The sequence below is a fragment of the Dipodomys spectabilis genome, unplaced genomic scaffold, assembly GCF_019054845.1.
Source record: "Dipodomys spectabilis isolate Male_0828 unplaced genomic scaffold, ASM1905484v1 ptg000089l, whole genome shotgun sequence".
Classification (NCBI taxonomy): domain Eukaryota; kingdom Metazoa; phylum Chordata; class Mammalia; order Rodentia; family Heteromyidae; genus Dipodomys; species Dipodomys spectabilis.
The window spans coordinates 14,035,001-14,052,549 of NW_024870766.1; the positions used below are offsets into that span (position 1 = coordinate 14,035,001).

General features: G+C 37.2%; 1 protein-coding gene across 1 annotated transcript in view; it reads left to right on the forward strand.

Annotated features, from left to right (window-relative positions):
* Magi2 (membrane associated guanylate kinase, WW and PDZ domain containing 2) overlaps positions 1-17,549 on the forward strand; it is a 1,359,346-nt gene that overhangs the window by 900,571 nt on the left and 441,226 nt on the right. The window contains exon 6 of the mRNA XM_042684528.1: positions 8,897-8,976. Within this exon, the coding sequence (XP_042540462.1) occupies positions 8,897-8,976 (80 nt within the window). The remainder of the gene's footprint in view (positions 1-8,896; positions 8,977-17,549) is intronic.

Genomic DNA, 17,549 nt, shown 5'->3' on the forward strand with positions numbered 1-17,549 from the left:
ATACTTGGGAAACTCATTGAAAAGAACTGTAAAATCAGTTTGATGGAATGCAACAACACTAGATAAGTGTTTTCTTATTCGAAGTTTAACCTATGTGGCTCCCAGTCACAAAATGTGGACTAAACGCAATTACTTTCTGCAGTAATATTACAAGAAGAGTAAATGTGTTCTACATTTTTATATTATATTTTTTGTCTTGGGCCAGCACAAAATTCAGATATAAAGTAAGTGGTTTAGACAAAATAACATGAAACACATACTCATGATATGCAAAACATTTTTCATAAAACATCTAACGATGTTTGCTAAATACATGAAAAGCTATGTGATGGCAAATTTCCCCAGGAATTATGAAACACCATCAGACTATTATTTAGAAAACTAGTAACCATGATAGAAGTCACCAACAATAGTAATTTATGTGTATTATCTATGTGCAAATATAAAATAAGAGTGAAACTTTGAATAAATGGAGTCTTTTGAAGAGAGAATTTCCACTGTCACTCTATCACTGTTTTGCATAGTTCTTTTTGAAAGGATGATATAGAAAGAAGGTGAAATCTTTTGGAAATAATAAAATCATGCTGATTTTATTTTATATATGTAATTATTATATGTAATTAATACATGTATCTTTAAAAATAATGTTTGTGCCAGGTGCTGGTGGCTCACACCTATAAACCTAGCTATTCAGGAGATCTGAGTCACAAGCCAAAGCCAGCCTAGGCAAGAAAATCTATATGACTCTTATCTCTAACTAATCATCAGAAAACTGGTAATGGAACTGTGGCTCAAAGTGATAGAGTGCTAGCCTTGAGCACAAAAAGGTTCAAGGACAGCTCCCATGCCCTGAGTTTAAGCCCCAAAACCACCACCAATAATAATAATATAATATTTGTTTTTAAAATTCATAAAATACAGTCAATAATCCCTATTATTTTTGTTCCTGAACCTGCAAAAGTACTTAAAACCTTAACATCCACATACAGTTTGTGTAATTGTTGACTCCCAAAACTTTTGCTGGTTTTTAGAGAAAATGGAAGAAAGGAAAGGAGTGTTTAATTACCAAAGTTTCTTGTTAATAAAAGAAAGTACTTCGACAAGACAGAAGCTGGTGGCTCATGCCTGTAATCCTAGCTACGGAGGAGGCTGAGATCTGAGGATCGCAGTTCAAAGCCAGCCCGGGCAGAAAAGTCCATGAGACTCTTATCTCCAATTAACCACCAGAAAACTGGAAGTGGTGCTGTGGCTCAAGCAGTAGAGCATTTGCCTTGAGCTGAAGAGCGCAGGGATAGTGCCCAAGCCCAGAGTTCAAGCCCCACTACCGACCAAAAAAAAAAAAAAAAGGGCTGAATTCTGAGGATAGCAATTCAAAGCTAGCCTAAGCAGGAAAAAATCTGTGATACTTTTACCTCCAATTAAACAACAAAAAAGCCAGAAGTGAAGCTGTGAATCAAGTTGTAGATCACTAGCCTTGAACATAAAATCTTAGTGACAGTGCCAGACCCTGAATTCAGGCCCCAGGACTAGCATAAAAATGTTAAAAAGAGGGACTGGGAAGGTGGCTCAGGGGTAGAGCGCTTGCTTTGCATGCATGAGGCCCTGGGTTCGATTCCTCAGCACCACATAAGCAAAAAGATAAAAAGCCAGAAGTGGTGCTGTAGCTCAAGTGGTAGAGCGCTAACCTTGAGCTGAAGAGCTAAGGGACAGAACCCAGGCCCAGAGTTCAGGCCCCATGACTGGACCCAAAACAACAACAACAACAAATGTTAAAAAGAAAAAAATAAGGAAAAAAATACTTCCCTATCTTCATGTAATAGTGGAAATGTGGCTTTCATCCAGCTGGCAATATAAAAGGAGAATGGAAAAAAGATAAAGAAGCAAGGAAGGGAAGATGAAAGGAAAGGGAGAAAGGAAAATGTGACTTAAACTGTAAGCAACCCCTCTGTATATCACCTTGACAATAATAAAAAGAAAAAACTTAGAATTGAAATGGGTCTCTCTGAGGACCTAACTATGTACACCTAAGAAACAAAAAAGGAGTTTGCATCCTAACTAGGAAATCTGAGTGTGAGAAAATAGGAGGGAGAGAGAGAATGGCATGAACTATAGGTAAGTTCTTTTTGACTTTTAATCCTAATATTCTACCCATTGATAGACATTTTTATGAACTTAAATATCTTTTTTCCTGATGGTACTGGCATTGAACCCAATGATTCCTGTCCACTGGGCAAATACTTTGCCGCTGAACAAAATCCCTAGCCTTGATTTAATTTCACACACACACATACACACACACACACACACACACACACACACAGCCTTTAGTAGATTCTAAGTCCTGATATTCATGTATAAATTATATAAAATCAGGGTTTTTTATATGTTTTTTATTTAAAAAATATTGCACAGAGGGGTTACAGTTACATGAGCAAGGTAATGAGTACATTTCCTATCCAGCATTGTTGCCTCCTCCTTTGTTTTTCCCCTACCATCCTTTCCCCCACATCCACAACTACACTCCCCCCACCACCACCACCTCACCTCCCCTGCCTAAATTGTAAAGTTCGTTTTTCAACATAGTGTCTTGTGCATCTCATTGTTACAATGGGTCAACCTATATCCCTATTTAAACATTTTGTTTTTTCCCTTCCCTTCCCCAAATTAGAGAAGTGTATATACAAGATGAAGGGCACCTACATCAAATACAGTGAAAACAGGGGTTATACCATGGGAAGCAACATACAAAGAAACTAAAAAATCACGTGGTACATTATAAATACCTTAGAAACAATAGCAAGAAAGAAAAAGCCACTTGTATCCCTATCTTTGGGTTCATTTTGCTTAACATAATCTTTTTTTTTGGGGGGGGTTACAATTACAGGAGCAAGGTAATGAGTACATTTCTTATGAAGCATTGTTGCCTCTTCCTTTGTTTCCCCTTACCATCCCTTTCTATACCTCCCATCCCCCACCCCAACCAAAGTAGTAAAGTTCATTTTTCAACATAAAGTCTCATACATCTCATTGTTGCAATTGGTCCACCTGTATCCCTGTTTAAACAATTTGTTTTTTCCCTTCCCCTCCACAAATTATACCAACATCAAATACAGTGAAAGCAGGGGTTAAACCGTGGGGGAGGGACATACAAAGCAACAAAGAAATCATCTGTTAGAAACAGTAGCAAGAAAGAAAAAAACATTTGCATACTAATCTTGGGGTTCATTTCACCTAACATCAACTTATCTGACCTTTTCTGCTTGTCTCAGACATATATTAGTAATTGCAAATAAGGGAAACCATGGGACCTGTGTTTCTTTGGGCCTGGCTTACTTCACTTAATATAATTTTTTCCAAGTCTTTCCATTTCCTAACAAATGGGGCAATGTCATTCTTTCTGATGGAAGCATACATTTACTTGATCCATTCATCTACTGAGGGGCATCTGGGTTGGTTCCATATCTTAGCTATGGTAAATAATGCTGTGATAAACATAGTAGTACTGGTAGCTTTAGTGTGATCTTGTTTGTGATCATTTGGGTAAATGCCCAAAAGTGGGATTGCTGGGTCATAGGGGAGCTTTATGTGGAGTCTTTTGAGGAACCTCTATAATGCTTTCCAAAGTGGTTGAACAAGTTTACACTCCCACCAACAATGCAGTAAAGTTCCCTTCTGTCCACATCCCCTCCAGCATCTGTTGTTAGATTTCTTGATTATAGCCATTCTAACTGGGGTGAGATGGAATCTCAATGTTGTTTTGATTTGCATTTCTTTTATGGCTAGAAAGGTTGAGCATTTCTTCATGTGTCTATTGGCCATTGTTATTTCCTCTTTAGAGAAGTTTCTTGTTAAGCCTTTAGCCCACTTTTTAATGGGCAGTTGTTTCTTTGAGGATTTGTTGTTGGGGGATCCAATTTTTTGAGTTCCAGGTATATTTTATATATGAGACCCTTGTCCGTTGTATGGCTAGTGAAGATCTTCTCCCAATCTTTGGGCTTTCTATTGATCTTGCTAGCTATGTCCTTTGCCATGCAGAAGCTCTGCAACTTCATGCAATCCCATTTGTCCAACTTTTTGTTGATTTGCTCTGTTTCTGGGTCTCTATTAAGATAATTTCAGCCTGTGTCAAGGAGACCTAGGGTTTCTCCTATTCCTTCCTGTAATGTTTTCAGGGTGTCTGCTTTGACTCTGAGGTCTTTGATCCATTTGGAGTAAATTCTGTTTTTTTAAAAAAAAAAAACTTTAGAAAATATCCAGATTTGAATGAAATAATGTGGATTCAGAGATGATTTGAATAAGAAACATAAGTTGATAAGGACAATTTTTTTTCATTAGTATTATTAATACCTTCTCCATCACAACCCAGTATCATTTCCATGAACATGCAAGTTAATAGAATACTAAGTTCTTGACACTCAACACTTCCAAGGGAAGAATTATTACCACTATCTCACAGAAGACAAGGATTCTTCTGACTGACTGGTGGGAACCTAGACTAGATCCTTAGATGCTTCCTGAGGGAAGGAAATTAAACAGTTCTACATGAAAACCAGTGCTAGGTTCCATGTGGCTCTCAGTTCAGACCAGAAGAACCTTAGGTTTGGCATTCAGTTCGATCTGTTCACCAGCTTTTCCATGTTCATGGACTAACTTCATAACCTTAGGCATGTTGCCCAGTTGCTTCCAGTCTTCCTTTGTCTGTCTGTAAAATGGAGCTAACAATACTGAGCCACAAAGGTTCTTTAGCTTTAAAGATGTGACATGTGTGTTCCTGACAGAGCAGACACTCCAGATGTGTGAGAGGTGGTAGCAATTTGCAGGGGGAACTGTATGAGCAGTAGCTTTCCCTAATGACATAAAGCATGCTTCATGTGAGGAGAATGATTTCTCAATGTTAATATTTAACCTTCTGCTATTGTCAATTTGGCGAAGGTCAAGCTTATAAAATGTATAGAGATTTCTGATTCATGACAGTTCAGTCTAAGCATATCTTCAAGGCCATCCTGATAGGACTTTAAACTAAATTTCAGACTAGAAGGAAATATAAGTTCAAGTTTATCCTAGTCCTCTACAAAGTCTGAGGATCTACTTTTACATCAGGGAGGATTTTGAATAAACTTAGACAATAAACTATTTGCTTTGTAGGTCATTTTTAATGAATGTCATTTAAAAATGATACTGACTGAACTTAAACATCTATTGACTCTAGCAACAAAAAATTTAAATGAGAAAGTTAAAGCCAGCCTCACTCTTGTAGAATATCAAATCATCAAAATTAAAACAAACGTTGCCAGGTGCAGGTACCCAGATGGCTAAGATCTGAGGATTCAGGTTCAAAGCCAGGGCCAGCAGGAAAATCTCTGAGACTCTTATCACCAATTAAGCAACAAAAAGCTAGAAGTGGAGCTGTAGACTAAGTGGCAGAGCTCCCTACGCTGTTCTAACAGCACACAGGATATCATTTCAAGTCCAAGGACACACACACACACACACACACACACACACACACACACACACACACACAGAGAGAGAGAAATCTATTGACTGTTCTTAACATTTAGCTGTACCCATAATAATATGTAAAACAGTGAATTATTAGGATACAAAGTTACTAGAAAATACATATTCCACCCCTTAGCTAAGGTTCCCTTGCAAATGTAGCCTGCATATGTATATCTCCGTTAAATGACTTAAATTGCAAGTTAAGATTAGTAAGCATGAGCATTTCCTGATCATATCATTTGTGGGTGTACACAGCCTGTGAAGATACAGAAAAATGAGGTGCATCTGAATCTGCTGTAGTGTGGAAGTGAAAAGAAATCATTTCCTCAAAATTTGAGGGTGTGTACAGACGAAAAAAATCAATCAATGATTCCATTTTAGATGTACTTTCCTGCCCAGCATTTAATCCTGTTTTCAAGTGGAATTATTAAGGTTTAAAAATACATAATTTAAGGGAAGTGCAAAAGCTATTTAGTCTGTTGTCTTCCAAATGCATTAAAAATATCCCTTTTGTAAGGCGTCTTGGAGGAGCATGCAAATTACAAGGCTGGTGAGAACCAGTATTGAAAAATACTGTGCTGTGTCTTCATGTGATGTTTAAGACAATTACTGGAGGGAACTACTACCCACATTTACTTTCAGAATCATTTCTGGAGAACAGCTAAAAATGCTGTTAAATATAAGAGACGTGATCTGTCAAAATGTATTAAAATGACACAGTGCTAATGTGAGTTCAACCTAAAAAAAATTCATTCTCTAATGAAATGCTTTATATAAACTCAGGAAGGCTAAGAAGCACAGTTCTCTGCTAAATTAGCTAGTATTAGAGACCCATGGTGGTGTGGTATAGAAATGGTAATTTGACTCCCTGCAGTGGCATACTAATGTCCTTTAATATATAACCATAAGTATATTTGCTTTTCTGAATAAATCTAAAGGGACTAGAAATTACTTTCCTTCCAAAAAAGAGAGGGGAAGGATTTGGAGGAAGCAGGTGTGGCAAAAAGAAGAGACATTTATTTCCCCCTTCCCACCTCCTCATATTTTCCCTTATAGAAACATGTACATTGACACACATGTTCATGCACACACGCTAAGTGTGGACATACTGAACACTTCAAGTGTTTTCTCCCCTTCTTTCTCTAAAATGAGAGTGGCAAGTATGGAATCCAGGCTTCCTATCCCCTCATTTAGAATAGTGAGACTCTCCATCCATCATGCAATGATGGATGAATGGATAAATGAAGACTACCTAGTCTTCATTTAAGAAAAGGCAAGCTTACATTGACATCACAGAAAGGAGGGCTAGGAGCAGATCAGAATCCAAAATATTTTATATCCTCCAAAAACTTGGTAATGAAGTACCAAAAGACTTCACAGGGGTCAAACTGGAGAAAATGAAAAGCTGGCATGCTCTCCTGATGATTTATTATTTGCTCAGATTCACAGACTTTATCTGATTCAATTATTAGGGCCCTGTTCAGAGGTACCTGTCAGAGAGGAACTCATAAAGGTGAAGAAAGTTATGGTGAATATTTTCTCCTTGTCCCACATGAAAGGCAGAAATAAAAGAGGGAATCTTCCTCAATCGTAGGGATTTCATAACCCCCACACAGGTCTCAAAGTCTCCATTTTCAAGATAAAGTTGGTGCTGCTCGTGGCAGATTGGATAATCATCCAGAAAATGTTGTGTGAAGAGGAATTTACCACCTTAGATTGAGTAGGTTTGTTTTCCATGGTCTAGCTGGGCCACATCGTCTTCATTTCTAGTTTGGAACTCCCTCATTAAGGGGGATTTAGTCACTTCAAGTATTCTATAAGCTATAGAGCTCTGGAGCGGTTTTCTTTCGGACTGTTGAATCAAATTACAAAGCTAGTATTTTTGGTTCTGATGTCTCAAATATAGTTAATTGCCATCAAGGAATGGGAAGCTGTGAAATTACATCATCATTAACAGGTTGACCTCTTTTTCACCTTGTTCCAGGCTCTCTGATGATCAGGGCCAATTTTTTTGCTTCCAACCTATTTTACCTTCTTCCCTGCCTTGCCCCATTCATTGATTGTCCTTCTGAATTTTCTTTGTAGAAACCTTACATATTACCATACTGTGAGTTTTTTTACCTATTCTTCCCAGTGCTCTCCCAAATGTATTCTTGGTAATGTGTCCCTAAAGTGGACATGGTCCCAAGGTATAGCATCAGGTTGTTAGGGATTATAAGGTGCCCATAAATCACCTGGATTGCTTGACAGTGATGAATATTCTAATTTTGTTGTTCTGTTGTTCTGTGCATTACTCGCCAGACCATCAGATGATTCCAGTGCAGGTGCTGCTGGGACCACTTTCAGAAACACATCTATGCCTGGGCTGTGGGCATTCATACCTGTGTGAAATCCTAGCTACTCAGGAGGCTGAGATTTGAGGAATGTGGTTCCAAGCCAGCCCTCACAGGAAAGTCTGTACGACTCTTATCCCTTATTCACTACTAAAAATAAGGCTAGAAATAGAGTTGTGGCTCAAGTAGTAGAGGACTAGACTTAAGTAAAATTAGCTCAGGGCCAGTGCCTAGGCCTTGAGTTCAAGCCCTAGGACCAGTATAAAACAAATAAAACAAACAAAAAAAAGGAAATGATAAAGAAAAAGAAAAGAGACACAGCCCAGAGAACATTTCTTTAGCTTGTTAGCTTTCTAGCAATAGACTCACATGAAATTTTTTTCAGAACAACAACAAAAAAAAGTGTTGGTGTTTTTTTTTTTTTTCATTAATTCCTAGAAATGCCATCCCAGAAACATTAGAATCTAGACATTTTTTTTTATTCTCTTCCTTCCTGGCTGGTTGAACATATACAGGGGAAAGAGAGCTTAATGTGAGTTAATGAAATTGCTATTAATCACTTCTGGGGGAAATGTAGGAATTCTAAGAACATGTTATAATTCGCTTCACTTCCGTACTGCCTCTGCCAGCTCCGTAGTTAAAAACAACAACAATTGTTTATGAAAAGGGCAGGTTCAGGAGCAAAATAATGCTTTTGCAAAACTCAGGAAACAGTATCAGAGTCTGTAGACTGTGCTCTTCCAACTGGAGAATCCTGTATTTGTAATAAATTCCTTTTGCTCTGGATGAGTTCTGCATTTTCAATGAGGTTAACTTGGCAACATCCTAGTTGATTTTAATAAAAATAGCTGCTTTGAGGACAGGGAGCTGAGGTTGCCAAATTTACAGCTGCCTTGCACAATTACTCTTACACCTCCTTCAGGGCTACTTAGAACCAGTAAGCAAATTAAGTGTATCGATTGCAATTTTGTTGGACTAACCCCGTTTATTTTTTTTTCTTCAGGAATACACTTGATTCGTTTTAGTATGTGTCTGTTCAGAGTGGTCTCTTTTCTTTTCAGCCATAACACAAAGACAACATCATGGCTGGATCCACGACTTGCGAAAAAGGCTAAACCTCCAGAAGAGTGCAAAGAAAATGGTAGGTTATTAAGTTTTTATGTGGTTTCAGCAATGCACTTTGAAAATGTGTGTGTGTGTGTGTGTGTGTGTGTGTCTCATCCAGAGACTCACCAAAAAAACAATCTTGTGGAAGCAGTTTTCTAACTGTAATATTTAATGCTCAGATAGGAGAGAAAATTAACTCAGCATTTTAGCAGGGCCATGTGGGTTTGCTTTTCTTCCCTGAATATCACGTCTCTGTCGTCTCCGTGGGTTCTGTTTGACTCCTGGCCTGACTTTCCACCACCTCCTAAGGACTTTTTGTTTGCAATATGTCTCTATGAGCACTCTGATCTTTCCACTGGAGTCAGATAGGATGCGAAGACAAATAGTGTGGTGGAATTACAAATAATATCTGATTTTGTGTTCAAAGGAAATGCATTCTGCCAGTTATTGAACCAATATTTATATATATACAGATATATATACACACACACGTCCTGTTTTTCTTTTAAATACATAAATAAAATAACCAGTTGCATGATGTCTTAGATTAACCTTGCTATTTTCCAGTTCTCAGTGTAAATATTACAGACTTGTTTTAAAATAGATTGTTTATGTGCATGTGAAGAATTTTTAAAAAGTAACTTAGATTAGTAGATGAACAAAAATCCCTGATTTTTCTCATAAAGGATATAGATAAATTCTGTCATTGATGATACATGTATGCTTTTTAAGATATTGAATTTAATGTTAACAGAATACTTAGAATCTAGCTAAAATGATAGTGTGTTCTGCTGATAGTTTAATTGCCCATATTCATAGTCTTTAGCTTATCAAACTACTGGAGCCCTGTTTAGAGGTACCTGTCATTGAAGAGCTATTAAGGGGGGGAAAAAGTGACTGAATATTTGAACTTTTAGAAAAGTTTTTATAAAGTCAACTTTTAAAAGACCTATAATGTTGAAAGTCTATTCATTTTAACGGCAATTCTAGCTTTCTCAAATATTGTCATGCATTCCTCTTATAAGACAACTCTTCAAAGTTTAGACATAGTACTTAGCTAAATTAAAAATGACAAAATGCTGTTTTGTGTATATATAAATGTATAAATATCAGTATCATATTTAATTTCATATTCATATCCATAATTCTTTCCCTCCTATATCTTAGTATAACTCTGTGTGATTGAATTAAATAAAATTATTACATGATCTGAACTCTTGTGCACAATTAGGTTACATTTCATTGACACCAATAAGAACTCACTGGGAATTGTGATAGGTTATAAATTAAAATGACCTGATTTGTTATTCCTGAGCGTTACAATTTTACTTATGCCACAGATGTAGACTCCTTAGTACATACTAATTAAAATGAATTGAATATTTTTGCAGTTCTGTGACATATGAACTTCTCAGCTGCCTTGCTTCTTTCAGTTGTTCTTTTTATTTAAAAAAAAAGCTATTAGCCAAAATTTTAAATCTTGCAGGAGATGGATGTGTATCATTTTGTATCATTATAATATTTCAATGTGATCAGTTTTTAGTAAATCTGAATTTGTCTGTCTTCTCAGGGTGGTAAATGCTTAAAATCCAATGCCAATGACCTATGAGCTACATTTAACTGAAATATGACTGCAGAAAGCCAAGCAAGGTGGCTTATATCTGTAAGTCCAGATATTTAGGAGGCAGAGATCTGGAGGACTGAAGTTCGAGTCCAACCCAGACCAAAAGTATACATTAGTAAGCCCCTCTAGTCCTAGCTACTGGCTAGGTGGATCTCAGTTTGAAGCCAGCCCAGGCAGGAGAGTCTGTGAGCTTATCTTTAATTAACCAACAGAACACCAGAAGTAAAGTGTGACTCAGGTGATAGATTCCTACTTTGATGAAAATAGCTAGGCTCCCTGAGCACACGTGCATGAACAAAAGCCAGCCTGAACAAAAGCAAGAACCTATATGAAAAATAACCTAATAACAAAAAAGATCTAGAGGAGTGGTTCAAGTGGTCAAGCACTTTGTTAGTAGGCCCAAGGCCCTGCATTTACACAATATTGAAAAAAGGAAGGAAGGAAGGAAGGAAGAGAGGGAGGGAGGGAAGGAGAGAGGGAGGGAGGTGAGGGAGGGAGAGAGAGAGAGAGAAAGAAAGAAAGAACAAAAGAGAAAGAAAGAACGTCATAGAAAAGAGTTTATCAGGAATATTTACAGCTGTTCAATTACTATTTGTTTTCATTTTCTACAAAATAAATAATTCATAGGCTTGAGTCCACATATTATTGGAATGTTACATAATGGAAACTACATCTAACTAATTGTAATGATTTTATTCTATACATACAGTTTCTTGCCAAGAAAGATGGATTTAGGTAACATTATCACTATGCTTTTTTTTTTCTTTTTGTTTAAATTGTGTTGGCTGCCGTTGTTTGTTTAAAATGTTCAATGTTAAGAGAGTGCTCTTCAGCCTGCTAATCAAATCAGTAGTAACTCGCACATTAGCTCAGGCATACAAAGTTAGTGGAGCAGTCTTGTGAATGTTGGAATTAGGGTAAAATGTGTTATTAAAAAATGTAACTGAGCTTGGAACCAGTGGCTCACCCTGTAATCCTAGCTACTCAGGAGATTGAGATCTGAGCATCATGGTTCAAAGCCAGCCTGGGCAGTTAAATCTGTGAGACTCTTATCTCCAGCTAAACACCAAAAAAGCCAGAAGTGGAGCTGTGGCTCAAGTGGTAGAGTACTAGACTTGAGTAAAAGAAAAGAAGCTAAAGGACAGCATACAGGCCCTGAGTTTAAGCCCCAGCATCGGCACCAAAAAATAAAAATAAATTGTAACTGTTGCAAATGATGACATTTTTCTCTAGCTAGGAAGTCTGATTCTTCTGGTGGACAGATAGAGGGAATGCTGATTACCTTCATCCAATCAGAATCAAGCTAGCAGTGTGGCGGAGTGGGTTCTGCTAAGATTACTCAGTCATCTTTAGTTTCCCATTCCTGGTTGCATTTGTGTGCCAGAGTTTTTACCCAGCAGACTAGTGCAGGTTGGCAAGCACTGTCTAAACAGGGCCAGGTAGTAAATATTTTAGGCTTCGGGAATCATCTCATCTCTTGGCAATTACTTATTGTGAGAAAACAGCCAAAGTCAATATATAAAGGGCAGGGATCTGTACCAATAAATCTTCATTTATGAACATAGAAAGTTCAACCTTCTGTACTTTCATATACCAAAATATTAGATTTCTTTTGACTTTTACCTTAACCATTTAGAAATGTATAAACTGTTCACTTAGGGACTGGACTTAATCTACAGAAACATATCAGCATCCTATGTTTATGTGAAGGCTTTCCTTTGATAGTTTTGAAACTAATATTTTAAGTACTTTGCTCTCAGAAGGCTGAGATCTGAGGATCTCAGTTTGACGCCAGCCCAGGCAGGAGAGTCTGTGAGCTTATCTTTAATTGACCAACAGAACACCAGACGTAAAGTGTGACTCAGGTGGTAGATTCCTACTTTGATGAAAATAGCTAGGCTCCCTGAGCGCGCGCGTGCACGGCACACACACACACACACACACACACACACACACACACACACACACATACACACAGAGAGAGAGACAAGACAGAAAGAAAATTTAAAGTGCTTTTTGAAAGTTTTATTTTTCCATGGAGACCCTGAGGCTTCAGAATTTGACCAATGTCAGGGGATAATTGGCCCCATTGCTAAAATCTCTCAGGCTTACATTTTGTCACTCAAATCTCTGAAGTTTACTCAGTTCTGCATGGTCCTCTAACTTCCATCAGAAGCCTTTTCCCCAGGCCAAGTCTTATATCCACAGAGGTAACTCCTGCACCTCACCAAGTCCTCTTCTCTTGAGCCTTAGATCGTAGATCTTGTTGCTTCTGCAGTTTTGGGATCCCTGAAGCTACTTATTGTTAACATTTTAACTCGAATTACTATTTTGGTATCAGTTCAAGTTCTTCATTCCATCCTTCCTAGAAGGGAAAACTGTAGTGAAGTAGTTTTGAAATTGCATATCTTGGATGTTACTGATCATAATATCATTTTTATTTTAAGTGATTATGGCATACATACTGCAAATGTAACTGTAAGCATGGGTATATGAGAATTCAGATTATGGGCACTTCATCAGATGAGTTACACAAGTGCACATAATTTCTTGTCAGTCACAATGAGAGGAAGCTAAGTGAAAGATCAGCGGAGAGACATATCAACTCATTTAGGATATCCTTTAGCAGAACTGAAGGTATGGTAGACGGCAATCTTCGAATAAGGGAAGCTAATCAAATCAAGAATGAAAGGCCTTGAGTCCAAAGCCTGGTACCAGAACAAAAGAATGTTTATTATCTTTAGGATAGAGGGAAAAAAATACTCAAGTATTTTCTCCACCATATCAATGGATTAATATGGGCGGCTCTCTTCAAGTGAAAAAATGCATCTCAAAAAATACTTATTCTGTTAAGGTTAATCATTTTACCTTTTTATTCGAAGGATAATTCTGCTGCTAAACAAAAAAAAATATGTTTCTTTCTCCCAAAATACAGTGGAAAATGCCAAAGTCATCGTGATCAGAGCATTCGTCATAGGTCTGTGCATTTCTGGCATGTTAGCTTCGGTCTACAGGGCAGAAAAGAAGTCTCCACCTACTACTGGATTCTAATAATAGGATTTGGGGGTGTGCTGTTTAGCAAGCCAGGGTAGCCTTATTTAAAACCCATAGAAATAGCAGTTAACTGTTAAAAAATTCTTATACAAAGTGAGTTCAATGTGTATGAACTACCACCATATTTCTTCCTTCAGAATCAGCAGTGTGGAATTTCTTGAGACCTTTTCAGTCATAGACATTGTGACACACACAAGTTAGAGAAAACATCAGCAGCAAAGGAAGCATTATGGATTTCTTTTTTCCCTTGAAGTTGAAGTGTGATTCAATTTAGTAGAACCAACCAGTTATTGGTGGCACACACCTGTAATCCTAGCTACTCAGGAAGCTGAGATCTGAGGATGGTGGTTCAAAACCAACCCAGGCAGAAAAGTCCATGAGATTGTTTATCTCCAATTAAACAGCAAAAAGCCAGAAGTGGAGCTATGGCTCACACCATCGTTTGTTGAAAGTCTAGCCTTCCTCCAATGAACTGCATGTATTTCTTTGTTATATGTAATTGGGTTCCGTTCATCTGTGTGTCTGTCCCCTCTCCAGTACCATATAGTACCATATTGTCTTCATTACTGTAGCTGTGTGGCAAGCCTTCATTTGGTACAGTGATCTTGCCTACTTTATTCTTGATCAAAATTGTGTTTCACTGTTTTTAGTCCTTTGCTTCTCGACATAAAATTTTAGACTAAGCTTGTCTGTGACTGTAAACATTTTGCTGGGACTCAGCTACGACTCGCACGAAGCTCATAATTAAGTTTGAAAACAATATCTTTAATAATTTGAGTGCTTTCATCCATGAATGTAAGTCTTCCAATTGTTTGACTTCTTTGAAGTCTTCCATTAATATTTTGTGATATTCAGAGAAAGTATATCAATTGCGCTTTTTAGTGGACACATCAACATATCAGGCTTCAGCAATGTAAAGGTTACTGTATATTTAATCTCAGTTTAACAGTGTTCATTTTTATTATCTTTAAGTAGTTGACAGAGATTTTAATTCAACATGTCAGTTTATGATGAAAATATATCTTGATCATTATCATTACTTCTATCATTCCCTCCCATCTCTCCAAACCCCACCCATCTCTTCACATTTCCTGGTTCCACTTTCTCGTATGTACATTGAATATTATGACTTTATTCACCCACTCTTCCTCTCTCCATTGATCTGCCCTCTCTTCCTTTAGCTTCCTCTACCCCATTCAATAATACATGCTTCATTTTCCAGATATTCCTGGTATTTGGCTACATTCTCAGTTAGTTGCTCAAAGGAGTTACATCATTTCAATCTTCCCCTTTTTCTAAAGATACAGAAACGTAATTGATTTTTATCATGTTTTTATTGAATCCCATAATCTGGCTGAACTCATTCATGATTCATAGGCATTTTTTTTTCTTACATGCCTTATGATTTCTACCTAAAAAGTTATTTTCCATTTATATAGTCATAAGATGTTTCTTATTTAGTCCATTGATATGATATAGTTATATGAAATGATTTTTAAAATCGTGAACAAGCTTTCATACTGAAGATGAGTCTCACTTAGTGTGTAATTCTTTTGATATATTTCATTATTCAACATGCTAATATGAGACTGAAGATTTTTATCTCTACATTTTTGAGCAGCATTGGTTTGCAGTTTTCCTTTTATGTATACATTTTTGGGTATCAAAATAAGGTTGATATGCACTCTTACCTCTTCTGTTTTCTGGGAGAAATTGTATAAAATTGGTGTGATTTTTTTCTTTAAATTTTTCGCAAAAAATCTGTGAAACTACCTGACTTTGAGGTTTATCTCAAGGGAATTGTAATTATGAATTCAGTTGCTTTGATAGTGATAGAATTATTCCACTCATGTTCTTCATCTTATTTTAATTTTGGCTACTTGTGGTTTCATAGAAACTGGTTCATTTCTTCCAAGTTGATGGATAAGAAAAGTTATCATTTTTTTCCTAAGCTTTTGAGATTGTTAAACAAATTTTATGCATGCCTCTTTAATTCCACTGCTCTAGCATTGTTGCAGCAGGATTTTAATTTATATTATTTGATTTTCTATTGATAAATTCAATTTGGTGCTTTTTAATGCTGCCTGGCTTAAAAATCCTTGTATCAATATTCAGCATTTTTATTTATATTAGTGCCAGTTGATTGTATCTTCTCATCCAATTTGTGATTGTTCTGGTTCTTAGAAATGAGGAGTTACAGTTGAGTTTACCCCAGATATTTTCGAGAGAGTCTTTGAAAAACATGGGCATGTCTGAAATCTTTTATTTTAGTAGACAATGTTCCTGTTTGGGTTTGGTGCGTAGGTTCTGGCCTATTTTTTAGGCTGTAGTTCCAGGTGCAATTTAATTTTTGAAGCCCTTGCAACGCTATTTAGGTCTGCTGAGTTCTGCCTTGTGAGCTTCTAGTCCATCCCTTCTGGTGGAGAAGTGGTTGCAGAAGATGCTTCTCTAGGTCATCCATTGTCACTAGTACGGACATGAGATGCTGAGTCTGAGTGGTGTAAAGTGTAACTTTAACGTTGCATCCTACCCATGTGGTCCTGGCAGAGGTAGGACAAGGAAAGTTGCCTACATGGAATCTGCAGCTGTCACCAAGTCAGGACCATCAAGCTGCCACTGCTCATGAAGAGTGTGCCAGCCTCTGTAGGCACTATTAATGCTGCCACAATAGGAGAAAAGACCCTACCACTGGAATTAGGGAGGGGTCAGACATGAGGCTGCCCCTGTCTCTCTGATCCTTTTTTCTGTCTATGTTCCTCGAGACATGTTCCCCATTTGATTTCTTCCTCCATTTGAACATATGCCTGCCCTCTATTCCAAGCTAAAATCTCCTGATGCCTCGTCTAACACAGATGAGACTATAGAAAATAGAAGCGCACTGTGGCATCATTCCTTAACTCATAAGGCCCCTAGACAATCTATCTACTGTCTTTCAGACTTTTTTTTAATGATTGTCCATTGAATTATTTCCAGAAGTTTTAGTTGCATTGAAAGGGAGAAAAAGAAAATGAAAATTAAGTCTACACAATCTTACTCAAGACTCAGTGTCTAAATGTGGCATTTTTGAACCAAATGATAATGGCATTTAAAGGTTTAGAAGCATTTTTGCATACATTCACTCTATTGGAAATACCAACAGTGTGACATACGTCCAAGTTTTTAATTCCCATTTATCAGATAATGATGCTGTTAGACTTCAAGGTCCTCCTTCAACAAGTATAAATAGAAAAGAATAAAATCCAGGACATTGAGTTTAAGATCAGAATTGGTGTTATATCCATTGAGTAGACCATATGATGCCACACTGCAGCCAAAAAGATTAAATTGAAAGAACTGGTTAAAAATAATCCCATTGGTTGGGTGCAGGTGGCTCACGCCAAATCAGGAGGCTGAGATCTAAGGATCGCGGTTTACAGCCAGCCCAGACAGAAAAATTCATTAGACTCTTATTTCCAATAAACTACTCAGAAAAAATCTGAAAATGGTGCTACAGCTCAAAGTGGTAGAGCACTGTCCTTGAGCACAAAAAGCCTCAGGGACAGCACCCAAGCCTTGAGTTTAAGCCCCAGGACTGGGGGGGAGGAAGCTTTCACCTTAAAATTTTGCATTTAAACTGAAAAGAAAGCTTTTGAATGCATTCTCAGGGTTTTCTCTGGGCCATCACATCCATAAGAATAGACAGATCATTGTAATTAGAATCTAAGTATTTCAAATGTCATATGATTTGTATTCTTAAACTAACAAGGTAAATTTAGTTTTCTGAAAGGTGCTTTAAAATATTGAATTGTATTTTATGTTCCTCTTTTTATTTTCTTTTGCAAAAGATGGGCTTCTTGTTTCCTATACTTTTCAAAGTATTTGCTACAGTGCACATTATATTGGAACAATCTCTGTAAAAGCTAAATCTGGGTCTCTGTCAATCGTACTGC